At 43.1% G+C, this 20,638-nt stretch overlaps 1 protein-coding gene across 1 annotated transcript in view; it reads right to left on the reverse strand.

Moving 5' to 3' along the window:
* The window catches only part of LRMDA (leucine rich melanocyte differentiation associated), a 2,937,053-nt gene that overhangs the window by 1,261,319 nt on the left and 1,655,096 nt on the right, over positions 1-20,638 (reverse strand). Inside the window, exon 4 of the mRNA XM_029609518.1 lies at positions 3,453-3,579. Within this exon, the coding sequence (XP_029465378.1) occupies positions 3,453-3,579 (127 nt within the window). The remainder of the gene's footprint in view (positions 1-3,452; positions 3,580-20,638) is intronic.

The raw sequence follows: 20,638 nt of genomic DNA on the forward strand, positions 1-20,638 counted from the left end.
ACCCAATGCCTCGGCCTGAACCGGAGGCTGTGTCCTGATTCCTGGGCTTGGCTTTGAGGCCAGAGCCTGATGCCTAGGCCTCAGCTTAGGGTCAGGCCCAGGCCCTACAGTTCCATCAATGACATCCTCTTCTTTCTTCTTTAATTTGATGCTGTGCACTGGGGTCATTCCAGAGTTAATTAAATCTGACGCATTCACCCCAGCGATGGCGCCATTTTGATATGTGTTGGATGTCAGGTCCCAGTATTGGGCCTGGGTCTAGGCCGAGGCCCCAGTGTTGGGACTCGACCTCCTGGCCTTGGTGCATCATCAAGCCTGGGCCCTTGTCTAAACCGAGGCCCAGGTGTCAGGACCCTAGGCCCAGGCTGAAGCTTCAACTTTGCATAAGCCAAGGCTGTGGTAGGTCGCCGTGACCTTGGCCTATATAAGGCTGATGCCTCAACCTAGGCCAGAGATCAGGCACAGGCTCAACCCTATGGTCTAGTTTACAAACTGTTTTATCTCCTTTCTTAAATTTAGTCCCAGCATCCAGGATCTGCCTTCCCGAGAATGTTGCCCACGTCCTAAAAATTCTAAATCTCTTTTCCCTACACTGTTTCATCCACACATTGAAGCTCTGGCACTCAGACTGCCTCTGGGGTCCTACGTAAGGAATGAGAAGCATTACTAAAAATGCAATGCTGAAGGCTTTGGATTCAATTTCCTCTCTAAGGGCCTGATTTACTAAAGTTTTTATCCCATTCTGTATCTATGGGGAAAATGCTTAGTAAACGAGCCCCTACAAGTGTAAATTTAACCCCCAGAACCTCCTCCTTCCTATGTTGTTGATACCTACATGTGGGAGAGGAGGCGGCAGGATCATGGCAACTAGTTTGTCCCCCAAAGGAACATTTGCAGGGCAGTGTGAGGAAACTTGCACTGATTCTAACCATGCTGCACCATTCCTGTTGATAAATGGAAGACAATGGTTAGTAATGTTGTCAATCTTGCATCTTTTAAATAGTAGAATCTTGTTTCTCTTTAAGTGCTGCAGCCCTGTCTGGCAGTAAGCAGTATAGGCAAGCTTTCAGAAGGAAATTCAGACTTTCTGTGGACTTTGTCCTGTTGTGTTATGTGATGTAACATGTCATCCAATTAGGAACCAAGCCAAGTGGATTGACCAGTCTCCTTTGATAATTTTCAAAGGTCTGGCCATCTGCACCATTCGCTCATCTTGATCACTTGACACAGGGCAAAATGGTGCAATAATGTGTGACAAATCTGATTCCATTTCATGGATGTCTTGCATTCTTTAGACAAGAATGAGATTCCTTTAGGAATGACTATCGTTTGGTCTTGTGGATGTGTTGATCCTTCAGCTGACTTGATAATAATCGTGGAAGAAGCCTGCAGCTGCTTAAGCAGCTGCTCTCACTTCCTTAATATCTTGGACTTTGTCCCATTTGATATGCCTTTCTTCTCAAAAAGACAACATTTAAAGTTTTTGAATCAGGACAAATCTAGTACGTGATTTCCACCACAATGTAAATATAATTATATGGCCTTGTCTTGTCTCATGTTTTTGAGGTTGACAGGCAATTTGATCAGTATTTGTAGCAAACTTGGTATATTTCTGTTGATATAGTCATATGGATTTCTTTCCATGTGCTGTGACATGGCCTTAGCTAAAATAACCATTCCTCAGATGACTATGAATGTTAGGTCAAGCTTTATCAGGATCCAAAAAACAACATCATATTATATCTCAACTTATAAAAGTTTACAGAAAGACTATAGAAACAGTGCTGCATCAGTTGCAGTAAGCAGGGCTTAAATCAGCTTGACCTATGGGTTGCTGAATACTAATATCTGGAACACCATGAGTGTAATAGACATTGTAGTTTTTCTTGCTATGTTAATATACTTGAATGCACAGAAACAAAAGGTTAATAAATAAAATACAAATATATATAGATATATATATAGATATATAGAGAGAGAGAATATTAAAAGAAAGATGAGCTCCTAAATTTAGGAGGGAGGAGAGAGAGAGAGATGGACTCTCTACCAGGGTACTATCAAGCTAGGGCTAGAGAACTTTGTAGAAATCTCATCTTTGTTTGACTTTCCTCACTCCAAATCATGTCAAATCTTCACTGATATGTACTGTGCTGTTCATACATCTCACTGTGCATGTAAAACTGGCCCCAATACTCCAGACCACCACCAAAACCTCACCTCCAGTTACTAGCTGGCCCTCCTATAGTGGTATAAAGTGTCACAAGTTGTAAAGTACAAATATCGCAGGGCATGATAAAGTACCTATGTGAAGCGCTAATATAACACATGGTGCATTAACTCAAATTATCATAGTCATGTCCCTTTTCCTTATCTTAGGAGTTATTCATGCAAAATTTATCACATTTTGATGAATCTAGACCTAAGTGAGTTGCACCAACATTCACCACTATTATCATATAGAGTTGCTAACCTTAACTGCTACCACTTAGGAATACCTTGTTAAACAGTATAGACCATAATACATTATCAGCCACTTAAAAAGTCTTCAGATTCCCACAAGTGACTTGTGAGCTAGTTGTAGTCAATTAACTGGAAGCATGTGGTAAATGTTTTTCTTTTAACAGAGTTATCTGCAGGTTTCTAGCAGCCAGATATAAGGAGATAACAGATTTTGGAGAGAAATACAACTTTTAGTCAGACTGGCACTAGCATTCACTGCAATGATGGGTGTTGCAAGAAGTCTTTATTATTTCAAAATTAAATAAGTAAAGGTATGGCCTGGCAGAGAATCACAGTAATTGAAAGCAAAAATGCAAAATAAATAAAAATTAATGGTGTTTGTTTTTTTTTCTTCATTAAAAGAAGAGAAGCATTATTGCCGTTGATATTTAAGGATTTTTTTTTTCAAGCATATGGGTTCAGACAGTTTAAAGCTGCCTGTGTCATTTGAAATGTTAAGTTTCATAGAAAAATCAGTATGCAGGCTTCCAGATGTTTAAATAACTCTTTTACAATTCTGCAAATGAAGAAAAGCAGGATTCTGAAAACCCAGCACTCACTATAAATATTGATCAAAGAGATTTTCAGTCTGGAGCTTTCTCTAGCACTTCATTTCCTTCTGTCTTCCACTAGAGGGCAGCCTGCTACAGAACCCCAGCTAGACACTAAAAGCTGCTGTTCTTCTGTAGCCCTGCTATCATTTTTTCTTCTATTATTTTATCTATTAAAAAAGATTTCTTTGGATCCCATAACTTAGGCCCAATGCTAAAATAGCGTAACGGGAAGATATAATGCTGCATTTTAGATATGAATGATCTATAATAAATTATTCTGAATCATGCCAGCTGCTAAATAGAGAATGCTTTGTCTGTCCATGGAATATATTTCATATGCTTTAATTCAGCTGTTATGCAAAACGTATTTGATGTTCTGTCGGTTTTGTGAAAGGATATTTGGTTCTTATTCAGGGTTAAGGTATGGAGGTGGGGTAGCTTTGGCAACAAGAGGTCATTTCCGAGAAGATTGTTGTCCAAGATCAACTCTTCCAGGCTGCTGAATTCTTTTAGTCCTTCCAGTGACCTGCAATGACAAAGGCAACAGGAAAAATGATACTGCACTAAATCAGGAAGGCCATTATGAACTGAAATAAATATTTCAACCTTCCCTTTCAGGACTAGGAATGGTTTTGGTTTGGGCCTGTCAAGGGAGAGAATGACAAGAATTAGTGGCAGGGGGAGTGCTGGCATGGCATTGCATCCTTCATGCACTGGCAGAATGAAGGATGGGGGTCAGTTAGTGAGTAGCCAGGATCCAAAACAAAGGGCTTCAGATATGGGGCCTACAGGATGAATTTGTCAATGTCTTATGCCTTCAGGCACCCAGCCTCGCCTGACCCTAACCTCAATTCCCAAGATAAATAACTCTGTCACAGTTCACCTTCATTCCCTGGACACAAATTTAAGCTGTCATCCATCATTTCTGTAGAGAAATATCATACACCTTTAACAATAATAAATATAACTCCAAGTAGCATTTCTTAGCAGTTTTTCAACATTTACAATAAAGGATGGGTTTTCATTTGTTTGTTTTTTGTTTTATTCTTTTTGGCAAGTCTTATCTCTTTATTAATTTCCTATCTAATTTATCATGGACATATCCTGAATCTCCTAATATATCCCTGTTATCCCCTTTCCGATACAAAGGCCAAGCAATACAGTGACCTTCTTTGCTCTGAAAGGAAGAATATTGTTCCCTACGGCCATATCTAGAGTTGATATTTGAGTAGCCAATAGGTATTAACATAAAAGTAAAAACTGATTCGGTCCTTTTACCTCCCCCCCTCCACCCCTCAAAACCCTCCACATGCTACACCTTGCATAGTTTCCCAGCATTATTGCTGGTATAGTCTGGACCAAAAGGCAGGCAAATATAAGATCCACAAGTACTGCACTGAAGCAGAAGGCACTAACCACAGGCCACAGGGTCATCCCGATTCCATTTGCCTTTCCTAAGCTGCTGCAACCAATATAAAATGTTCAAGTGTTGCAAAATTATCAAATTGTTTGCAGAATTACAAAAGCTAGAGAAGTCTTAAACTATGCTGTGATAATAAAAAAAAAAAAAAACAACCCCAACCTCCATACCTCATGCTGCTGTCATGTCAGAATTTGATCAGCAGAAAGCAGATTAAGAATCAAGAAATGAATACAGCAACAGAATGTGAACGCTGAGGTGTGACTGCACACTATATCCAGGGGAATTTAGTGCCTGTTTAAGAGTATTAGGAAAGTCAAATATGAAAGTAGGAGCCATTTTGCCACTTTCCTATGGCACTTGATTAATCAAGTAGGATGGTATGGTATATACAGATACATACACATTAAGAGCTCACACACTTATAAAGCAACTAGGGATGTGCTGAGATTGTACAACATGATAGCTGATCTAGTAGTCTAACCCAAGGGAACATCAGCATTTTATCTCCCAGATAAGTTATATGGTGTGATAAATATAAAAAATGTGGTCTACACTATTTATTTTCTGTTGGCATTTATACTGGGTATGTCTATCCCTTATGGACTTGATAAAATTGAGGCTTTAGAACCAGGAAAACAGACACCGCACATGGGGAAAATATGCAGAGGGCAATAAAGTTAATATCTGTAGAATTCTTAGAAATCTGGAATATTTTTAATGTTCACTAAATTGTTTTGATTTCTGCTTGAAGACTCTCTTTAAATGCCACCCACTACTTCAGTGACTACTGTGAACAATTCAACTTGCATGTTCTATATTTTCTGTACTGATATTCCTTTCACAATTTTATGATAAGGGCATGTAAGAAAGTGTTCTGCCACCACCCCAACCTACACGCACACACTTACAGGGTAATTTCCAAAGGAAAAGGTAAATGTAACATACTATTGTAGCAATTTTCAAAAACCCATTTACCCGTGTTAAATGCACTTAACTTTGGTATAATCTATTGACAATTCAACAGCATATATTGTAGTAATTTTCAAAAGCCTTTTGAAAATTGCTACAATACATGCTTTTGAATTGACATTAGGTTATACAACATTAAATGCACTTAACACAGGTAAATAGAATTTTGAAAATTACTATGACACCATGTTACATTTACATTTGAAAATTAATTCCTTAGGATTCATCTGTCCTATCACTCATCTTGATGTCAGTTTACAGATTCATATCTAGCAATTCTGACTATGATGTAACAAAAAACAATTAAAATTGTACATAAAGAGGTGCTGTTTTCATATTACACACCTGAAAAGAAAGATATAGCATAAAACAAAACACCTCTAAGTTTGGTAGTATTGTACAATAACTACATAGCTCTTTCTGTATAACAAATAATTAAAATTAAATTTATACTAGAGGACAAAAACAGTTACAACTTGCAGTTTTTTTTGGTGGAGTGCCTCTATTTGAAAGGTCAAACTCAACAATTTCTCTTATTATATAAATAGTTAATAGTGGATTTAATCTAAGCCTTTTTTATTTTTTCATGCAAGGCCTCTGCTTACCAGTACAAATTCAGAATAGGCCACCCCTTTGTCAGCACCAGAGAGTCTTGTGGGAGACTAATAAGACCTTAGAGAATAAACACCGCCTAAGCTCTGGTCAATGTCAGCATCAAAATACACATTGTTCTTGAGTTATGTTATGCAAATATAATGCTCTTATCATGAGAATCAGCAAATGGTTGGAAACTGGCAGGGAGAAGAAAGCACATATCCAAAACCGCTGCAGGGAAGGCATAAAACAAAATGACAAGCCATGAAGTAGGACAAAGGCGGTGGAACACTAGAGGGAGTTGCCTATTGAAACTGCCTCTCTCTCCAAAACTCAGGCAGAGCACAGTGGTACTAGTTTCATAGATGAGCAGGGAAAATTGTGCGTAAACCCCCTTACACCTGTCTGGTTTTGATCATTTTTGCCATGTAATGTTATTAGCCACTCAGTTAAGAGAGAGCTGTATTACACAAGGGGGCTGCTTATTAATTGTTGTTTTCATGTCATCAGCACAGTGTGCACTTGGTGATTTAATCAGCTAAATTCATAGCCAAGGGGAGGAGGCGGGGAATAAGAATACTACAGCATAGAGAGAGTACATAAATGTAGGTCTCCTAATATATTTTTTTTAATTGTTATTAGATTTGTAATTTTTTTTATCAATACCATTTCAGAAAATAAACTGGTTTGACATAACCTTGGGAAGGAATATCTGTCCTATCATCCACAGTCATATTTAAAGGAGAATGTCAAACAAGCAAAAGGTGAATTATGCTTTTCATTTTAGTTGCATATTAAGTGAAATATATTTCCATATTACACGATATCCCATTGCTTAGAATCTGCTATGCTTTAAGTAATAGCAGAAGAAAAACAAACAAGAAAAAACAACAAAAGAATATAATGATCTTACAATTGGATAAAACAGTAAGATGGTAACTTTTTTTAAAAACCACGCAGGCACACACATATGCCGGCTTGTGCTAATGGATGTAGCCATTTTATAACATATGTGTGTATATTCACACATGATATAAAATAGGCTGTAGGAGTGTACATGTGCTTGCAATTTTATATGGAAGTGTGCATGTGCGTGCAAATGCCACCTGTGCCTCGTAAGTGGGGGGATTTTAGTAGATACACGCGCCAATACAATTACCAGTTAGCCCAAGTAAAGGATAGGATTTCCTGAATTCCTCTAGTTAATTAGCCTCCCTTTTACCTCCAACCCTTAAAACCCCGCTGACTAGCCTTTTTTTTTTTTATTCAGGACTTACACATCATCCATAGTAGAACTAAAGTTACACTGTAGGGGACCCTAATGCGCACTTGTACACATAAATATGTGAAGATTTCATTGAAAAATCTAGGAACATCCATGCTCCACTCAAACTACATCCATGCCCTGCCCTTTTTGTGCAAACAAATTTTGTGCGCATTCTGGGCGATACGTGTACTCGCGTGCTTTTTAAAATCCACCCGGTGTGACTTCTGTGCATATCTCCAGTGCACATAAGGCTTCTGTGCACATAGGGCTTTTAAAATATACCTGCAAGTTCCCACCATATTTACTAGATGGGCAGAAAAGTGATTCAGAAGATAGATGGAAGATATGTCACGTCTCAGATACCTGATCCAGAATAAATGGATCAGAATGTTGTGTTAATTCTGGACACAGGAAACATAAAATATTTTGGAGCTTGCAATATCTTTCATTGAACCAGCGAAACAGGTGCTGGAATCAGTTCCATGGACCCGCGGGAAATTCCGTTTCCCGTGGTCCGGACCCCGACCCTTTAAACCTAATTATTTACAATCCCCCACCCTCCCGACCCCCCAAAAACTTTCCTTAAGAACCTGGTGGTCCAGCGGGGGTTCCGGGAGTGATCTCCTGCTCTCGAGCCTTCGGCTACCAGTAAACAATTGGCACCGGTGGCCCTTTGCCCTTACCATGTGACAGGGGCTATCGGTGCCATTGGCCAGCCCCTGTCTCATGGTAGGAGCAATGGACAGCTGGCGCCATCTTAAAAAATTGTACGATATTTTCATCCTTCAAAAAAAATGATGCACATCCCTAGACCCAAATTGAGGGCTGGATATAAGGAGTCCAAACCTTATATGCCTCAGCTGGTCCAACAGTTCTCATAAAGTTTGCCCCTTGATCCAGATGTTGTCTGGTCTCTATTTCTGCATGTTCCTTGTTTCTGTTTGCCTCCTGTCTCCTGCTCCAATCATGGTCTTTGGCTATGATACTGGACTTCAGCTCCACTACTAGGTCTTGCTCCATTTATGGTTACTATCTTCACCTGGTAAGTCCTCACAGCCATCTGCACCCATGGGCCATCCCACATTGAACAGCGGCATCAGGCAGAAGACATTGATTCCAGACCACCTGGCTTCTCTATGATGCCATGCCTCCTGAGGCATGGCACATTTTCTCCATTCTCAGCAGAGCAGGACATGACATAGGTGAGTAGGACAATTTAATTATAGAGGAAAAGGCCTTAAACCATTATTAGCCAGGCATACTTGGCAAAGCCACTGCTTTGCTTATCCCTGGTGGTGAGCAATAAGGAATAGATCTACTCTTTGGCATTTGCCAGGTACTTGTGACCCAGATTGGCCAAGATGCTGGGCTGACTCAGCATGGCACTTTTAATGTTCTTATATGTTCATTCAAAATAAGTGATCCTAAGTGATCCCAAATCTGATCCTTTCCTTAAGAAAGGTTTACTGGTTAATAACAATTTAGTCTGGATTGAAAGGATTCATTTACTTAAATATAGCATTTGTCTCTTTCACTTTAAACAAGCGTTCATAATTAGTTATGGTCCTCCAGCTCTGAGGGAGCTATGGGTAATATAGTGATAGGGTATGGGTATTCAGAAATACTATATTACTGAGGAAATAAATTATTATAAATTATCCTTCTTCCTTACTATCTATAGTTTGGAATATCTTTCAGGTTGGGTTAAATTACAAGCAACATGAACAAAGGCTTATAACCACAACAGACTCGGACAAAAAGGGCAGATGAGTGTTTTCTTCAGTTGTTTCAGAGAGCTAAGAAACATCATTGAACTCTGTGCAGGATGCTCACATCCTCCCCATCCTTTATCCCTCTCCCTTTGCTCTAATGACATGAAGTCTGCCGATTATCTCACCCACAGGTACCATCTCAGTAACCTCATTACAAGGCTCACACTCCACTCCCACAGGAGCCCCCAGTGCTGCCAGGAGATTTTCATTGCAGTTTCCAAAGTCACATTAAGATGACAAAGCATCACAACGGATTCAGTTCTGCCTGATTCGAACAGAAAGAATTTTAAGTTTCCACTGTAATTAACCCTATCCTCGTTAAGATAATTATGATCAAGCTCCCTGTCACAGCTAATATAGCCGCATTATTGCCTATGGCTCACGCATTGCCCTCATTAGCTTATATTAAAAAAATAAAAAAAACAACCCTCAGAGAACTGAAAAGGCAATTGACTTCCCTGCAGAATGACTAGAGACATTTTTACTCACAATGCAAAAAATGTTTGGCTTTTTTGGTAAAAATGTCTTTTAATTGTTTACAGAATTCTTATAGCCAAACATTAGACCCATTGTTAGACTAGCTACATAATTTACTCGTGATTGTAAATGCTAATTTTTGTGGTGTTTTACATGTCCCAGAAGACTGCAGAGACTTATTTAATTAAAGTAATACTTAACCTTACAAAACTGTAAGATGTATCATGGTAAATATATTACAGCAACTACTGTCCATTCTAAACAATAATTTTTACTTCATAGCCAATTTGTTACTAAATAAGGCTGACAAAGTACTAGATAGGGTCAACCTAAATAGCTAACTAGTAAACCTCTACTTTGTTGCACAGACCCTTGATTACTGGATTGTGTGGAACTGACATTATTACAGATGCAGTGTTCATAGCCTGCTGAAGAAAAGCGAGATGCTCAGGGAGGAGAGTAGAAAAAGGCAGTCACTATTCTCTCAAAATACCTACTTGGCAGTCAAAGGCAATGGAATTATGTCATGCCATGTGACTACAAGGAGTAGTTGCAGTGCTTAACTTACAGTCCTACATACAAAGAAAAAACGTGAAAATATTAAAGACCACAAAGGATGGTGCCTTGAGCACTACCTCTGAGCTACATTCATATCTGTTAAAACCCAATGAGGTTACTGAATCAAATGCAGAGCCTATGCCTGTGTCCTATTGATGTCCCAGTCAGAGTCCCAACTGGGGAACGGAATACTAAACAAGAGGTCATTATTCAAAAGCCATTTAGATGGAAACTTAAAAGTTATCCATCTAAATAGCAAGTTTTTGTATAGTCAGCCCCTTATCCAGCTAGATTTTATCCTAATAAGTCATTATCTGGCTAAAATCTAGCTGGATAAATAAAAAAGAGAGGCATTCTGGGGGCATAACTGGGAGGAGATACTTATCTGGCTAACTTAGACCTAGATTCATTAAATTGCTATAAATATAGCGAAAATAGTGCCCATGATAAAAAGGGGCATGGTTATGCCAATTGGCAGCTTTCCTCATTGCATAGGTAAATAGCACATGTGGTGCTGTGTCGGTGCGTCACGCGTTGTGTCCAGCATCATTTTACATGGCTAGCATAAATTAGTGCATTATGCATTATTTGTTTCCATTTATATGTATAGGCTTCCTGCAGCTGCCTCTTTGAGGGTGAATCGAGGCTAGGGTAAGAGAAGAGGAAGTGAGTAGTGTTTAGTGGCTTAGGAGTTAGTTGTTATTGCGAATTCTGAGTGCGTTGTTCTGTTCTTTACAGTTTTTCCTTGTGTTTACTTTGACCTTTGTCTTTTGTCTATCTGTGTGTGTGAAAGGTTTGTTTGTCATGTTTGTTAGTTTGTCTTTTTCTGTGGAGGAGGTGAATGGAGGAGTGAGGAAGTGTGTGGAGGAGGCAAATAGAGGAGTGAGGAGGTGTGTGGAAGCGGTGAGTGGAGTAGTGGAGGAGTGATGAGGTGTGTGGAGGAGGTGAGTGGAGGAGTAAGGAGATGTGTGGAAGAGTATAAGTGTGTGGAGGAGGTGAGAAGGTATGTGGAGGTGAGTGTGAGGAGGATGTGAGTGGAGGAGTGACTAGGTGTATGGAGGAAGTGAGTGGAAGAATGGAAGAGTGAAGAGGTGTGTGGAGAAGGTAGGTGGAGGAGTGAGGAGGTGACTAGAGGAGTGGAAGTTGTGGAGAGGATGGAGTGTGAGGTATGGAGAGAGAAGAGAGGAGAGGTGTGAAGAGGAGGGGGAGGAGGGAGGACAAGGGCAGGAGTGCTAGGGGAAGGAGGAGTAGGAGTATGGACAGGAGTATAGAGAGAGAGGCAGGAGGGAAGGGATAGGAGGAGGAGGGAGGTAGAAGGGGGCAGGCAAGGGATAGAGGGCAGAGGGGAAAGGAGTTGCAGGGCAGGGATGAGAGGGGGGAGGAAGGGAGGGGAGAGGGGAGTGGGAGGAAGAGTGAGGAAAGGGAGGACACCACTCCAGAAGTGGAAGTGGCACCCCTTCTGGCAGCCAGGCAGCAGGATGCCCTTGTCTATGGGCTATCAAGTTCAGTGGCCAGGAGAACGAGATGGTCATTGCAGGGGTCCTACACCATTATGCCATGCTCTTTGGCAACCAGGCAGCCAAGACCTCAAAGGCAACCAAGGGACGGATCTGGTGCAACATAGCCTTGGACATTACCATGCACAGCAGAGTACAATGAAGTGGGGAGCAGGTGGCCCACAGGTACTGGGACATCAAGGCACAGCTGAAATTCAAGGTGTTGGTGAGAAATAAATATCAAAGGCAGACCAGAGGAGGAGCCCCTTGTCCTATTGTCCTAACCCCCATGGAGGAGCACCTCATGGAAAGGCTGGGACCAGATGTCTTTGAGGGTATGGCTGAGTGGCTGGACACCATGCGAGCCGCAGCTGGTAATTTCACCTCTCCTGTAAATGGTCAGGCAGCAATGGGTGTACACATCATTTGGCATAAGATGCTCATAATGCTAAGAAGCAAAGTGCACATCTGATACAAAATGAAAAAAGGATACCAACTGGCATTGGTACTTATGTCTTGTTTCCACAGCTCTCACCCACGAAACTGCCAAGAAGCCCCAAAATCCAACTGCACACCACCACCCCCGTTTGACAGGCCCTTCCTCATGGATGCCCAGACCCACATCAGTGAGGAGGAGGATCAGCAGCAGCAGACCCAGGCTCAGGAGCCACTGGTGATGATGAAACCCGTGGGTTCACCCAGCCAACTCGATATGTCCCTCAACCTGTCTGGCTTCATGGAGGGACAGAGACTTGAGTGGGAGGCTACAGATTCTGCTCTCAAGCCAGCACACAATAGCGCTAGCCCAAAGCACCATGCACTTAGCAGGAGCAGCCCATAAGCTCAGACATGCCACTTTTGGAGGCGCAAATTCCAGCACTCCACACAGTACCGGCACCAGGACCAACAGCATCTCCGCCACAAACAGAGGAGTCCATACACAAGCAACTGGACCAGCTGGAAAAGAGGCATGGGGTCCATCTACGACATATACGGGCAGAGCTAGTGCACCTCAGGAGGGCTGTTAACAGGCATAACCAGATCCTGCGAGAGCAAACAGCCATAAACATGCAGAACATGATGATGCTGGCCGCAGAGTCAACAGCATGACAAATGCGCTGATACAGATCCTGCAAAGGATGCCGGTGCCACCTTCTGAGTCATCCCCAGCATCACTGAGTCCATAGCCTACAGCTGTCCCCGGGATGAAAGATGCCCAAGGGGTAGACCCCCGAAGTCCATGCTCCCCCAAAATGGCAAGCCACAATTTGGCAAGGGGCCATACATGACAAAAGGTTATTCCATCGAAAGGCAAATAAGAGTTGTACCAACAATCCTTGGCCAGCACCTCTACAGAGTTGTTGTGCCATCTAGATGGAAGAAGCCTGCTGTGCCTGTTCTCACTACAGAGTTGTTGTGCCATCTAGATGAAGGAAGCCTGCTGGGCCCATCCTCACTACAGAAATGTTGTGCCATCTAGATGGAAGAAGCTTGTTGGGCATGTCCTCACTAAAGAGTTGTTGTTCTAGCAGGCAGAAGGGATGGTCTACTGTTAACCATTGTGGTCCAGCAGCCAAACTCTAAAACCCTCCTCAATGCTCTGCCTGTATTCCATCCTCCTTAAAGCAGCCTCCAGTCATGGTTCAGCTGCTGCTTCTTCTCATCATATCTCATTTCCTGCTCTGGATGTGGATGTCTCATTTCATCCTAGCTCCTACTGCTGCTGCCTCCATGCTGCATGTGTCTGTTCTCATCTCTGCTCCTGCTACTGCTGCCTCTATGCTGCTTGGTCTTCTCATGGGCCTCCTGCCTCAATGTTATTCTCTTTGGTCCAGGTCTTGCTGCCTCCATGCTGCACTCTTTGGTCCTCACCCTGCTGCCTTCTTGCTGAACTCTGTTGCCTTGCCCCTTAGGCTATCCCCTTAAGTGCACTCTTTCAACATGGACTGTCTGGGACCTTCACTTGAACTCTGCTGCCTTGCCCCTTAGGCTATCCTCTTGAGTGCACTCTTTCAATATGGACTATCTGGGGCCTTTTCCTAGCCATCACTTAGCAGGGCTGCTATCAGCTCCAACATTACAGCTGTACTGTAACTATTGGGGTGCCATTTTCGCTTTCTATGGTCTTTGTTGTAATCATGATTGTGCCAAAAGGATAAGATGCTAAGCATAAGAACATAAGAAAATGCCATACTGGGTCAGACCAAGGGTCCATCAAGCCCAGCATCCTGTTTCCAACAGTGACCAATCCAGGCCATAAGAACCTGGCAAGTACCCAAAAACTAAGTCTATTCCATGTTACCATTGCTAATGGCAGTGGCTATTCTCTAAGTGAACTTAATAGCAGGTAATGGACTTCTCCTCCAAAAACTTATCCAATCCTTTTTTAAACACAGCTACACTAACTGCACTAACCACATCCTCTGGCAACAAATTCCAGAGTTTAATTGTGCGTTGAGTAAAAAAGAACTTTCTCCGATTAGTTTTAAATGTGCCCCATGCCTGCATATGTAATGATGCCTTTTCAAACAATTTAGGTACAGGTCTACACAGAATGTGCTGTGCAAATAATGTACAATGGTTTGTGCAATTTGCTATCTTGTCCATGCAGATTGTGATTTCTTAAGATGTTGACTTGATTTCAAACATTAGTCTGCATGTGTTCCCTAATAAAATGGTCACTGGTTTGCAAAATACAATATTCCTGGTTGGCTCCTTTCATTGTGTGGTTTTTGTGTAAAGGGTTCAGTAGGTACAATGTTTGCCCTCCACATGACCTTGCATGCTAGAATGCCCTGGCACATTCCAAGTAGCCACTTATCTAACAGGCAAGACCATATGGGCTATGCCATACAAATGAACACTCAGTGTATGCTCCTAAGGAAGATAGCAAGAGCTAAAAAATAAGTCATTACTGGGGACCTTCAGGATTCTCTCTTGTTGCCTTCTTTACACTGCATACTCTTGGATAATTCCTGCTTACATGGACCTATATATGAGAAGGAGATTAGCTAGCAGTACACATACTATATCATGTACACAATTAACTTGTGTGGTGTTAAAGGGAAGTTACAGTCATTATCACACCAGACTTGATTCTCGGACCCCTTACTTGTATCATGACTGAAAGCCTATCTGTAAACCAACATTTGTAGCTTTCACACTAAATCAAATATGACATCTACTTGCTGAGTGATGGAACAGAGTGTCAGCTGCTGTGTGACAACGAGGGAGGAGGAGTGAGGGAGTAGTGTCTTGTCCAGAATATCCACAAGTGAAGAGCAGAGGGCCTAGTGGACTGCTTCTGCTGCTTGGGACCAGGCAGACTTCCAGAGACTGGCTGGCACCCCTGTACTGGCATGGCTTGGGGGATCTGTATAATATGTGTAGTATAAGGATGACCTTACAGGTAGCATTCAGATCACAAAGGCAGCCCACTACAGGGATAGCAGTTGGTCTGTGGAAGTCTGCTCGGTCCCAAGCAGCAGCCCTCTGTGCCCTCTGCTCATCAGCTGTGGACATTCTGGACAAGACACTACTCCCTCACTCCTTCTCCCTAGTTGTCATTAACATAGCACATCACTCACTGAGTCGCACCTCACACACTTATCTTTTCCATATGCATTATCTGCAGAACTTCCTGCATGTACACATGGCCAATGCATATGTTCTGTCATCAAACAACATTGATGTCTGTGGCTACTTGTCCCTAACTGCTAATGAGGTAGTCTGAGTCCTTCCTCGGCACAGATTATCTAAACCTGGCCATATTAAACACATCTGTCAGAGGCATATATGACACCTTCTTTGTCTGAAGCCCTTCAAGGGCTTAAGTGGCACTAAATGGGTGTCTGGCAAGAGCCCAACACAGAGACCTCTGGGAGCAGTAGGCCTATTTATTCAGCACTGTGTCCAGTTTACTATGGAGGCAGCTTGTAGGCTCATTAGTCATCAGCTGCCAACAGTTTCTCTAGCCATAATGCTATACATAGCAGATCATTGACAGTGTAGGAGCACACCTGCCCTGCTCACCACTAACTGTAAAAGTGACTTAAACCACATGAGGCAAAGCCTGGAGGATAGCATCTCTTCTTGATTTGCCACAAGTTGTGACAGGCATGTTGATCAGCAAGGGCCTGGAAGCATGAAAGCACAGAAATGTGTGGAGTGACATTGGAAATGGAACTATCTGCAAGCTGTTTGGTGCAGGAGTGATCAGCCTATGTGCTTTAAGGGTGGTCACAGATCACACCAGGACAGTAAGAGATCCTAGCTATAGCTAAAAGCAAAATACTCTGCATATGCTCTGGGTACATACATACGTCCATACAGCTGCACCACATGGCTATCATTGAGCCATAATGGCCAAGGGCCTTGCAGCACCCTGACATCTCCATATCTGAGTAAGGCTACCTGTGATGGCTGAGTTGAAGTCAGGAGGTTCAAACAAACTTTACTGTTGGCTTCTATGCTGTCAACCTTTGCTCAGGAGAGATGTGAGTGCTCTAACAGTGCTTCAAAACTATACTGTGATGGTGACATCTCACAACTCATTGGAAAATACAAGTGAAGGTAGGACACCATCTGATTCTCAATTCTGCCTTCACAGAGCCGGACCTGCATTCTGGTGTAGGCTCCACGAGAAGGTAACGGAACCTATATGACATCACGACGGGCAAGGCCTTCACCTTCTACACATTATCAGTTCTAAATTGCACAGCTAGGTGTAGAACAGTGCATCTGTGTCAGGGTGCATGCAACCACCAAGAAGAATGCTAGCTTGGAAGGACATGTGTGCATTGCAGGAATGGCACCAGGTAGCACAGGCACTTTTTTCCAAGGCTGTAAGGGAAGGCACACTACTAGAGCACTCTGTCTGCAGTATGGTTGGCAACTGTCTCAAATTTTTAGGACAGGTAAATCCTGTCCTGGTTTGGAACCTATTACATGCTGGGATTTCATTTGATTTTCCTATAGCTTTACCAAGCAAAACCAAGACTATCAATAACTGCATGCATGGGAGTAATACCAGGATCAACATGCCTGTAAATCTGGATCCAGTTGGAAAACCTAGTCTGCAGTGGCTCTGAAACTGGTGAGGCAGTGATGTTAGCTGTGTCTTAGCACACCCATGTGCCAGTAAGCCTACCCAGTATAGGTGTATTACTTTACATGCACACGTTTCTCAGCTACAGAATGAGGCACTAAAATGGGAAATCTGTCTGTGAAACCTTAAACTGTCTAGCTGTACCTTTAGACCTTGCCTTTAAGCTTCAGAGCTATTTGAGATGTATAGCATTTTTAGAGCTGTAGCTCTCCATGCTTGAGGAGTAGCTGGGGTGGCATCACACTAGTGCCCTATGTCATCCACATGTGAGCACTAGGATGGGGTCTGCTGGAGAGGGCTGGCAAACCACATGGCGCTAGCTAGGCCATAATCTGTTGTGCCACAAATACATCTTTTAGTGTCCCTATCAGATAGAACACATTATGGCAGCCACATGTCTTTGATATAATTTTTACTTTCATAAATGTTTTTCAAGTAGAATCTACTGCTCCACTGACAAGATGAATCCTGAGTAGGCATATGTGTTTTCTGTTACACGCTGACCTTCACAGAGAAGCGATGAGAGAAAGAAAGATGTTAAGAGAGGAGAGCAGCAGCTAACAGTCTACTGGCCTCCCTTCCCTGGAAGTGGATGTGGTATGTGAGGCCTATCAGGCAAAGTAGCATTGTATAAGGTTTTGGCGAAGCTGGCTGCCACTCAGTGTATTGTCCTGGGCTGGTGCGGGGACATATGGGGGATCTGGGGGAAGATCCAGATGTATTTCCATTTGTAGTCCATGGCGTAGAGTGACATTATGGAAGACACAGCAAAGCAGCACTATATCTACAACTTTGGGTGGGGCAAACATTAAAGCTCTACCCATCTCCTTCAAATAGCGAAAGCAACTTTTGAGAAATCTGAAGGTGCGTTCGATGACACAACGAGTAGCACATAAGGCCTCATTGTACCTCGCCTCTGCCAGCATGTTGGGAATGGCAACAGGGGTGAGAAGCCAGATCCTGCAACCGTACCCAAAATAACAGATTGTAGAAATGTCAGATTAATGCCATCAATCATCTAATTGTCACTTCCAGATCTGGCTGCCAACCACTGCATCCTATTAGACTGCATAATGTAGCCTGTACCTTTCCCTGAGCCTTATAAGGAGATTTCCCTAGCCTAAGTGCATATCACATTGTTCTGGGCCAGTATATGTGCAGGATAGCAGTTGTCCAAAGTAGCTCAGCTCTTCAGGACAACTAAATTGCATCTGAGTATTCAAACAATTATGTGCAAGGCCCTCACAATCGAGCCAAAGCTACTAGTATGTAGCAGGATGCCAACCTTGAGGCAATCCATAAGAGCTAGCACACCTGTATTAGCTGCAAAAATGGTACATCATGGTGTGATTGCAACTCTCCCTGCCAACTATGCAGTATGTCCTCCATAGAAACCAATTTTTATACCCCGACACAGAGAATATGCCATGCCAGCAACATACACAGGAATCTGCATCTGGTTGAGGTGTGTGAGGATCAAGACAAACTATGGGTGACAATCTGGATAACGGCTCACTAACTGGTCACACATTATGGCATAGTACCAGCAGTGTGGAGACTTCAAGCTTGCCATTAACCAGTGAGATTTTAATAGCTCCCAATGGAAGGATAGGAACAGGGCCATTTGGAAAAAGAACACGTTGAAAGTGTATAGTCTCAGCTCACACACCAAGCTTTAGGGCCGTTGCATTGTTTGCCGTCACAAGATTTACAAGCCTCTGCAGCATGAGGCGAAAAAGCCAGGCCCTGGGCCAATAGCCTGCAGATGTAACTGTACAAGCCATTTGTCATGGCAGCAATGCTTTTCTCCACCCCCAGCCACCGTTTACCAGAAAGACACATAGCTAGAGATGGAATATAGAAAGAAGCATCTCTCTTACCCATGAGCCATCCGTCACCATACAGGCCATCCTCAAAATTTTCAAAGAGACCTGATTGTAAAAAAGAATTGTTCACAGCTCCTGGATACCTGGTCACCACATCAAGGATGCACATTCAAGCATCATAGACTACTTGCACACTGATGGAATGGAAGAGCTTTCTGTTGCGATATATCTCCTCCCTGTCATGGGGTGGAATAATGATGGTCACGTGAGTGCAGTTGATACCTCCCAAAACATTGGGAAAGTTTGTGAAGGCATAAAAGCCTCTCTTCAAGTCCATCAAGTTCTGCCTGTCCCAAGGAAATGCTATGTAGTGATTATTGTGGTCAGAGACTGATGTGATGACCTGGTCCAGACAGCGGGAAAAATTGGGTTGGGACATTACCACCACCACCCCCCCCCCCCCCCCCCATGACCCCTACTGTCATTTGGAAGGAGCCACTTGCCAGGAAATGCAGATTAGCCAACAGTTTGGTGAGTCCAGGCACAGTGTGGGTTCTTTTGGTGACCAAATTCAAATCCCTTCAAATTTCTTCATATAATTCCAGGATAGCCCGAAAGCTGAGGTGATATCTGCAAACCACATAGTCCTCTGGCATGCCCAGCAAAGATGTTTGTGAAGGAAAGATGTACTCCCTGTTTCTCCTCTGCCATGGCCACCTGAGTGCCAGGTGCTGCCCTGGGCCCCAACCCTGTGAGGCCCATGGCTCTGCCTGTGGTGCAGGGACTTCCCTAGGAGGGCTTGAAACAGGCCTTGCCGGTCCTTGAGGTTGTTGTTGTTCTGTATGTTGTTGTCTGTGGTGAGCCTCCCAAAGCATTCAGTATCCCCCAACAATTTAAATTGTCACAAACATTATGGGGCAGATTTAAAAAAAAATACGCCAGATTTTAAAAGATACGTGCGTAGCCGCGCTTATCTTTTAAAATCCGGGGTCGGCGCGCGCAAGGCTGCGCAAAATCGGCAGCCTGCCTCTGTTCCCTCCGAGGCTGCTCCGAAATCAGAGCGGCCTTGGAGGAAACTTTTTTTTCTCCCCCCCACCTTTCCCTCCCTTCCCCTATCTAACCCACCCCCCCGGCCCTACCTAAATCCCCCCCTACCTTGTTCGATGGAGTTACGCCTGCCAGTGGCAGGTGTAACTTGCACGCACCGGCTGGCCAAGCCCTGACACAGGCCGCTGTGTTGGGGCACATGGCCATGCCCCTGGACCGCAGACATGCCCCCAGACCGCAGACACGCCCCCCCCGGACCGCCCATTTTAGCAAGCCCCGGGACTTACACGTGTCCCGTGGCTTTGCTCGCACTGGCGGACTATGCAAAATAGGTGCGCCGGCTTGCGAGTGCCCTGCATGTGTAAATCCGGCAGGATTTACGCGTGCAGGGCTTTTAAAATCTACCCCTATGGCTTTAAGAAGCTAGACCAGATAAGAACAGGTGTTTTTATTAGGGCAGGAAGGCCCAGTAGATGTGTCTGTTATCATTTTTCTTTTTATTGCTCATGACAATAGCTGCGATAATACCCATGATCCACGATATCGCTGGAGATAAATACTTTTTTCACTGTACCGCAAAAAAAAAAAAAAAAATAGGTGGAGTTATTTCTGGCATTAAATCCCACGATAATGTGCTTTATCACACGCTGTGCTAACTGACCCTCATTTCCATTTACTCCACCCAAACTCCTCCCACTCAAATACTCATTTTAAATTTGCATATGCATTTTGCAATGCGGTATTTATCACGAGTGTTAAGGCATTATCACACACGTTAGAGCCCTAACACTGACAATAAGGCCATAACATGAAATGATAAATGACCCAGTTAGCTGGATAAGTAGCAATATTCAGACTTATCTGACTAGGTTGCCCAGCTGACTTTAGTCTACTACTGAGCAGATCTAAGGTTAGCCAGATAACTTTTCCGGTTAACTTTAAAATTTTCTGGGTATATTTGGCGGCACAGGTGCACCACTGAATAACTGGTTAAGTCAGTCAATAAGTCTTATCTGGCTAATTTACTTAGCCATCTATGTTTAAATATT

Source organism: Rhinatrema bivittatum, chromosome 7 (assembly GCF_901001135.1).
Source record: "Rhinatrema bivittatum chromosome 7, aRhiBiv1.1, whole genome shotgun sequence".
NCBI classification, from domain to species: Eukaryota; Metazoa; Chordata; class Amphibia; order Gymnophiona; family Rhinatrematidae; genus Rhinatrema; species Rhinatrema bivittatum.